The sequence below is a fragment of the Bison bison genome, unplaced genomic scaffold (genome assembly GCF_000754665.1).
Source record: "Bison bison bison isolate TAMUID 2011002044 unplaced genomic scaffold, Bison_UMD1.0 scf7180017864122, whole genome shotgun sequence".
In the NCBI taxonomy this organism is placed as follows: Eukaryota; Metazoa; Chordata; class Mammalia; order Artiodactyla; family Bovidae; genus Bison; species Bison bison.
The window spans coordinates 32,636-40,956 of NW_011494694.1; the positions used below are offsets into that span (position 1 = coordinate 32,636).

The following is an 8,321-nucleotide window of genomic DNA, read 5'->3' on the forward strand; positions in this document are numbered from 1 at the left end:
CCTCGAGGCCGAGCCCTCCCAAGCTGAGACCGAGCCTCCAGGAGGCCCTGAGTGAGGGGCCAGGGGCCCTGCCTCGAGAGCCAGGTGGGCGTCACAGATGCCAGAGCAGGTCTGTCCTCTGCTCAGGGGCCCTCGGGCTCATGCCCCCTTGCAAAGCTGCCCCTTGACTCCAGTTTCCCCCACCGAAGGATCATCCAATACACTGGGTGAAGAGCTGGGGTAGGGAAGCCCCCGTGGGCGCTCGGCTTTGCCCTCCACTGCCTCGCGCTGCGGGAAAGCCTGCCTGCTTTGGATTGTGTTTCCTTGGGGATGGGAGCAGGGCATGTGGTCATCCTGCCCTCTGCCCCCTAGTCTGAGCCTTCTGACGTCAGACATTGCCGTCACCTAAACCAGGCCGCCCTTATTTCCAGACCAGCCATACAGAGGAGCGCCTCCCACGTCAGAAGGGGTCTAAGCAGGAGGGCTTGCGGGTGAGCCAGCTCCTCACCACACCCAACGCGTGCTGTTCCCTCGCTTGTCCACTGCAGGCACTGGGCCCAAGTTCTGACACCACCGCCTGATAGTCGAGGTGTATTTCTTAATGGTTATTTATTTCGGAAAAGATCCATTTTTGCGAAATAATTTGGAGGTTCCCGTAAAGTGTTACACTGAAGATTTTTAACTCCATGATAATTATTTTACTCTCATCTTGCGTTTTTGTTGGCTCCAGATTCTCAGTACTTATTATTGCACTATTGCATTTTAACCTGGTACCTGAACAGGTCTGAATACGACTGGGTGCCATGTCAGCCTCTGGTTCTCATTTTTTGATTGCATGACAAGAAAATTATTCACGGGTAACTATGAGTGCATCCATCAGATAGACTTAATTTTCAGGCACATAAAGAAAAAAAAATAGCTGTTAAATTCTGTTTTCCAAAGTTTTGGTTCACCTTTTTCAAATAAAACATCCAGCCCCCGCCCCATGTGGTACCGTCATGAACATTGTTTATCGTAAATTACCACAGAATTTATTTTGTGTTAGGATTTCATTGATGTTTGTTGAAAGAAAAGAAGGTTGCTGAGTGTATTTAATAAACAAGAAACCACTTGTCTCCTGTCTGGTCTTCATAGGAAGTTGTGAGGCATTGCAAAGACCCTCCGAATTACTGGACGATACACGGATTATGGCAAGTACTTCCTGCATTTAAAACTTCAGCAGCCGCAGAAGCTGGCAACCTGGGGTTCTGGCTTCACTCTGTCCAGACGTGTATTCTGGTGATTTCTGTTAGGAGTTTACTGAGCAGGCCAGAAGCTGGTTGAGAAACATCTTTAGCCTTTCTAACATGACCTGCCTTCTGTTGCCCTTGAGTTCTGTTTTGGTAGAATGATAACAGTCTGGTTTAAATATGCATTTAAGGGTTCTGGGTACATTTTCGATCACTGAGTTTTAATTTTCTCATTTTCTTCTTTTGGAACCAATAAGTAAATGCATAAAAATAAATGTATGTACGTTATTCATATGTGATCTGTATCTACAGTATACATACTCCACAGACACCGGATTTTTCCTGCCGGTTTTGCTTGCAGTTTGTTTCCTTTGGTTTTTGTGGTGTGCGCATGTATTCATGACGTTAAACTGTGTGTGTTTGTTTGTCCAGAGGGAGCGACTGGGTCTCCCCCTCCCTTGAGAGGCGGGCAGTCCTGGCTCCTGCTGGCCCCAGTGTCCCTCAGGGACAGGGTCAGGGGCATGCTGGTCAAACAGGGTCCTGAGGACCGGGCCTCATCCCACCTCTGGTTTCTGTGACTTCACTGGTGCCCTCGGCCGCTGCCCAGCTGGAGGGGCGGCACCCAGCTCTGGGGAGCGGGGCTGGTTTCGGGGCTGGGCAGGCCTGTCCACCCTGGAGAAAGCACGTGTGGTCCCTCGCGATCTAAGCCGCACGTGGGGACGGAGCGTGGACCCGTCCAGAACTGGACGCGTGAGGACAGAATCAGGCTCAAGTGGAGGGACACATGCTCCGTGCTAGAACATTCCTGCAGCCCACCTTGAGTCGTCACCAGGCGCGTCCTGAGCACGACACGCACCTTGTATCAATGGTCCTCATCGCCTTTAAAGAGGTGGGACCTCTTGCTGTTCTCAAGTTATGCTTGTTGAATGGAGGTTTGCAAGTAACTCAAAAAGTGTTGGTTGCTCAGTCATGTCCAACTCTTTGCAACCCTATGGACTGTAGCCCGCCAGGCTCCTCTGTTCATGGGACTCTCCAGGCAAGAATACTGGAGTGGGTTGCCATGGCCTTCTCCAGGGTATCTTCCCAATCCAGGGGTTGAACCTGGGTCTCCTGCATTGCAGACAGACTCTGATCACAGAACCACCAGAGAAGCGCCAGAACCTGGCCAAATATCTCCACCGACCCAGCTCTGGCTCGCCCCCTACTGGGCTGTCTATTTGCTTCCTGAGCTGGAAAGCCTGTTTGCACTGTGCCTGAAGTTTCGGACAACTTACCGCTTTGAAGGGAACTTTAGTATTGCCCGCTTGTGCCCAAGCGTGACTCACCCCCTTTCATTCTCTCCAGACCACAACTCGAGTGTTTTCTCATGCCATTTGGAACCAGCCCGACCAAGACTAATTTCTCTTTATTTTTTCAACTCTAATTTCAAGGCCCGATAAAAGTGAAGCATGTAACCGATCCTGGCCCTTTAATCCACATGAGATCAAGGTACTAACTTTAATAATGTTCCCACCGCAGAGTCTCCCAAAAGATTAGCTGCTCCTCTAGGTGTGCCCTCAAAGCTGTGTCTGAAGTGTGTTCACCACGTTCATGGGTATCTAAAGCAGCCCCACGGATTAAGGACGATCTGTGTTTCAGTAAGTCCTCTGCCCTGGGCCCGATGGACTGCAGCGATGTGTGAGGGGCAGCAGGGGTGAGCAGGCCGGCCCTGGCTCTAGCCCGTGGCCCATAGTTCCTAGTCTGAGACCCCTGCCTGCTGGGCATGAGCTCAGGCATGTGTACCGCCCTGGCTTGCAGGAGTGCCGTGGCCCCCAGGGTGTCCTTTCTGGCTGTGGATGGGTTTCTCAGTGGGGCCAGTGAGCAAGGAAGACAGGATGGGTCTTTCCAGGACAAAGACTTGTATTGCAGAGTAACTCTGGGCGCTGAGGTTACGAGAGCTGGTAGCGGCCACACACACACGTGAGCGCAGCTTTCCACGGGGTGCTGACAACCCCTCGTGTGTGATGGCCAACTGTCAGAGACTTGTGACTTCGTACCTGGACTTACTGGGCAGGGTCTGCGAGTTCCTGAGACCTCTCTGAAAATGTGGGGCAGACTTGGGATTTGCCTGAATTATGGGCCCTTCCCAGGACTGCACGGCCCCCAGAAGCATAAGGTAATCGCATCCAAACCAGTCACAGGTTCTCGTGCCAGCCGTGCATCGGGCACTGTGCTGGGGGCCGGGGCAGAACCAGGTGTGATCTCCAGCCCACCCTGCTTGCAGCCGGGAGCCAGGACAGACGTCCCCTCTGGGTGCCTGGAGGGGAGGGTAGTCAGAGCTGAGGACGGTAGGCTGGGCCCGGCTCTCCTGAGGAGGTAGTGGTGAGCTGGGATCCAGCTTAACCGGAGACAGGAGAGGCAGCAGCGTGGGCACAGGCTCCGGGGTAGGACGGAGCTTTGGAGCAGCTGGGAGGAAGCCAGTGTGGCTGCGGGCGAGCCGTGGGCCCGGGCAGTGTTCCCCAGAGTCCTGTGTGCTGGTTAAGGCTTGTGTGCTGAGTAAGGCGCAGACGTAGTCGTTGGAAACATTCAAGCTGGAGAGAGAAGGAAGCCAGTGTCACGGCTTGATACTTTTGTGGTTTTTTAACGCTGACTAGTACTCCACTGTGTGGGTGGACGTGATTTGCCGTTCACCCGTCAGAGCTTGTATTTTCACAAAGGCCTTCACGATTCCCCAGACTTCACCTTTTACGTGTGTCTTAAGAAACACGTCATGCAAAGTAAACTGAGTCGTTTTACTCACCTGAGCGCTATTAACTCACAGAGCTCAGTTTCGTTTCGTTTTTTAACGTGTTCGTTTATCAGATCTGCCTTCTAGGTTTGAGTTGTCAAGCCTAACGTGGATTTATTATCATTGCTGTCTTTACGTGCAGGACCTTTTGCCAGACATGAAGATGTACTGGCCCGATCTGCTCCATCCGTCCAACTGCAGCCTCCAGTTCTGGTGAGTCTGAGTTGCCAGGCCCGTCTCGGGCCCCAGAGCCCAGGTGTGAGGTGGGACCACGGGAGCGGGGGTGACGGAGAGCCTGGCTCCTGAGGCTGTGGAGCTGGAGCGGCCTCGCCTGTGCCGCACCCTCTTGGAGCAGTCCTCCAGTGGATAAAAAATGAGGGCTAGGGGAAGTGACTTTGTAAACTTGCTTTTTAATCCATTATATCTTTCACTTTGTGTGCGTCCTAAGTCACTTCGATTGTGTCTGACTCTTTGTGACTCTATGGACTGTAGCCTGCCAGGCCCCTCTGTCCATGGGATTCTCCCGGCAAGAGTACTGGAGTGGTTGCCATGCCCTCCTGCAAGTGTTCTTCTGGACCCAGAGATTAAACCTGGGTCTCCTGCATTGGCGGGTGGATTCTTTACCACTGATGCCACCTGGGAAGCCCTCCCTCACTGCAGGATGGCAATTTATAATTCATCTCACAGTGAATCAGGTTTTGGCCAAAGTGATTCACTTAACTTGGAAGTATATTTGTGTAGACTCTTCAGTCACTGAGTTCAGTTCAGTGGCTCAGTTGTGTCCGACTCTTTGCCATCCCATGAACTGCTGCACGCCGGGCCTCCCTGTCCATCACCAACTCCCAGAATTCACTCAAACTCATATCCATCCAGTTGGTGATGCCATCCAGCCATTTCATCCTCTGTCGTCCCCTTCTCCTCCTGCCCCCAATCCCTCCCAGCATCAGGGTCTTTTCCAATGAGTTAACTCTTTGTATGAGATGGCCAAAGTATTGGAGTTTCAGCTTTAGCATCAGTCCTTCCAATGAACACCCAGGACTGATCTCCTTTAGGATGGACAGGTTGGACCTCCTTGCAGTCCAAATGACTCTCAAGAGTCTTCTGGAGGAGTTAAATTTTGGAGAAAAGCTTTTTGAAACAAAGCAGAGTGACAATGACATTTATCCTCCTGGTTCGTGGGTGTTCGGTTTGCGAGTTCACTCGAGGGCGTGTGGCTGGGAGGTGGTTCGCTCACGGCTCTGGGTCCGGACGCTGTAAAGGTTTGGGAGACGAACAGTCCACGTCTTCAGTGCTGGCTCTGAGCAACCTGAGGTCTGGAACGTGGTTTCAGAACAGACTGTGGCCTACATGAGTTGAAATAGTGAAAAACAATTAAAAAAACTTCTAGCACTTCATGGTATACTTAAAAATAAAAACTCTCTGGTGACTAAACAGAAGAGATTTCAGTACTTAGAATATTCCAGATAGAATCAGTCAGGTTTTTGCCAAAGCTTAAAAATATACCACTAAACACACACAAAGCATCTCCCCAGGTGGCACAGTGGTAAAGAACCCGCCTGCCAATGCAGGAACAAAAAGAGACCCAGGTGTGATCCCTGGGTCAGGAAGATCCCCTGGAGGAGGGCATGGCAACCCACTCCAGTATTCTTGCCTCGAGAATCCTATGGACAGAGGAACCTGGCAGGCTACAGTCCATGGGGTCACAAAGAGTGGGACACAACTGAGTGACTGTACACACACACACACACACACATAACACAAAGATGGCCTTCGGTGGGTGAGTCCTTCAGCGTCTGATGAGATGATGTGGCAGAACACGCACTTGGCTTTGTGTCTAATAAGGGCAAAATGATTCACCTTTCAGCTTGGGTGTTTAAATGACGCACTTAGAAACTCGTTCTAAATGACTAAGGTAGCGTTCGTGCCTTTGGATGTGGAGATGGTGCTCATGTGGCCGGGCGCTTACCGGCTCACGGGTTATTACCAGCTCCCTGGTTACTACCGGCTCCCTGGTTATTGCCCGTGGGTGGCTGTTACCCAGGTCGCCTTGCTATCTTGGATCAAATGTCCACAGAGGTGTCCTGGCCTGTCCTGTCCTTAAGGAAGAGGCTTATTTCAGAAAACTTTTCTCTTTAATCTCAAATGGGAATTGCATACGCAAAGGAGAGGGTCCTGGTATTGGTTGGTGCTCAAGATAGTTCCCTAAGATTAAATCTGTTAACAAAACCAGCCATCCTGAAAAATACTGTGCACATGACCATCTGCAAAACAGGGGTGTTATTGGTTTCTGATTCTTGTAAGAAAAAGAAGGACTTCCCAGGAGGTTAAGTGGTAAAGAATCGGCCTGCTAATGCGCGAGATGTGGGTTTGACCCCTGGGTTGGGAATATCCCCTGGAGGAGGAAATGGCTACCCATTCCAGTATTCTTGCCCTGGAGAATCCCATGAACAGAGGAGCCTGGTGGGCTCCCGTCCATGGGGTTGCAAAGAGCTGGACACAGCTGAGCATCTAAACGACAAAAAAAAGAATGAGAGTTTGGTCATCTCTAACATCTGTTGAGTTAACTTGCTCCAGGAACAACAGTGGACGTTTCTTGACTATTACATGCCAGGAGCTGCTTGGGCGTGTGTGACTGCTTCCGCCCCTGACTTCTCCAGCTCCTTCTGTGGGAGATTCTAGAATGACTGTCCCTGTTGTGCAGAAACTGAGGCCCCCATAATTCAGTTCACGTTCAGCTAGTTGAAAAGAGTCTCCTTTTTCTACTTCGTAGAATTTAGAAAGTTAAGAAATAATTCCGTGTGGGTGCTATTGTAGATGAAGAAAGTTGACTATTCATCTGTTTTTAATCTCTCCTCATGGTTTTCTCATGGCTCAGCTCATAAAGAATCTGCCTGCAATGCAGGAGACCCTGGTTTGATTCCTGGGTCAGGAGGATCTGCTAGAGAAGGGATACCCGCTTTAGTATTCTGTCCTGGAGAATTCCATGGATTGCACAGTCCATAGGGTTGTAAAGAGTCAGACACGACTGAGCGACTTTCACTTTCACGTTTCCCTCTCATGGTTTTCCTGGGTCCGGGAGACTGGAGACTCACAGCCGTTGCCCTCACTCAGGACCACTCCCTGGCGATGCCGCCGAAGAATCAGGGCACATTTAGGCTGTGCTTCCGTGAGACTGCGTGTGGGTGCCTTCTGAGAGCTTGCATGACTGTCGTTATTAAATCTTCATGAATTAATCGTGGATACAGCCGATGCCCGTGTGGTTTTTCCATGCTAACCATGGTTAGCTTCTGAGTTGACAAGTTGTCAATCATTCTAAATCAATCCATCCATGTTTGGCAGTTGACTGGTTGGCAGCGCAGGGCATCGGAAGGGCCCCGAGCGTGGGTTGAGGCAGGCCAGGGTCGCCTGGCTGGGCAGCCGTGAAGCTGGGCTGCTCACTGGCCCCTGTGAGCCTCGGTGTCCCCACTGGTAAACCAGCAGTTGTGTTTTCACTTTGCAGCATTGTGAGACTCAAGTGAAGGATGCGAAAACATTTTGTAAAACTTCATTGCATGTATGTGTGCTCAGTCATGTCTGACTCTTTTTCAGCCCCACGGCCTGTAACCTGCCTATCCTCCGTCCGTGGAATTCTCCAGGCAAGAATACTAGAGTGGGTTGCCATTCCCTTCTCCAGGGGATCTTCCCGACCCAGGGATCAAACCCACGTCTCCTGTACTGGGAGGCGGATTCTTCACCACCAGGCCACCTGGTTTCAGTTCAGTTCAGTTCAGTCACTCAGTCGTATCCGACTCTTTGCAACCCCATGAATCGCAGCACGCCAGGCCTCCCTGTCCATCACCAACTCCCAGAGTTCACTCAGACTCACGTCTGTCGAGTCACTGATGCCATCCAGCATCTCATCCTCTGTCCTCCTCCTGCCCCCAATCCCTCCCAGCATTAGGGTCTTTTCCAGTGAGTCATCTCTTCCCATCAGGTGGCCAAAGTATTGGAGCTTCAGCTTCAGCATCAGTCCTTCTAATGAACACCCAGGACTGATCTCCTTTAGGATGGACTGGTTGGATCTCCTTGCAGTCCACAGGACTCTCAAGAGTCTTCTCCAACACCACAGTTCAAAAGTATCAGTTCTTCGGCTCTCAGCTTTCTTCACCATCTAACTCTCACATCCATACATGACCACTGGAAAAGCCATAGCCTTGACTAGACAGACCTTTGTTGGCAAAGTAATATCTCTGCTTTTCAATATGCTATCTAGGTTGGTCATAACTTTACTTCCAAAGAGTAAGCGTCTTTTAATTTTATGGCTGCAATCACCATCTGCAGTGATTTTGGAGCCCAGAAAAATAAAA

General features: G+C 50.8%; 1 protein-coding gene across 1 annotated transcript in view; it reads left to right on the forward strand.

Moving 5' to 3' along the window:
* RNASET2 (ribonuclease T2) overlaps window positions 1–8,321 on the forward strand; it is an 18,845-nt gene that overhangs the window by 3,269 nt on the left and 7,255 nt on the right. The window contains exons 4-6 of the mRNA XM_010839585.1: window positions 1,114–1,169; window positions 2,639–2,696; window positions 4,118–4,188. Coding sequence (XP_010837887.1) covers window positions 1,114–1,169; window positions 2,639–2,696; window positions 4,118–4,188 — 185 coding nt within the window. The remainder of the gene's footprint in view (window positions 1–1,113; window positions 1,170–2,638; window positions 2,697–4,117; window positions 4,189–8,321) is intronic.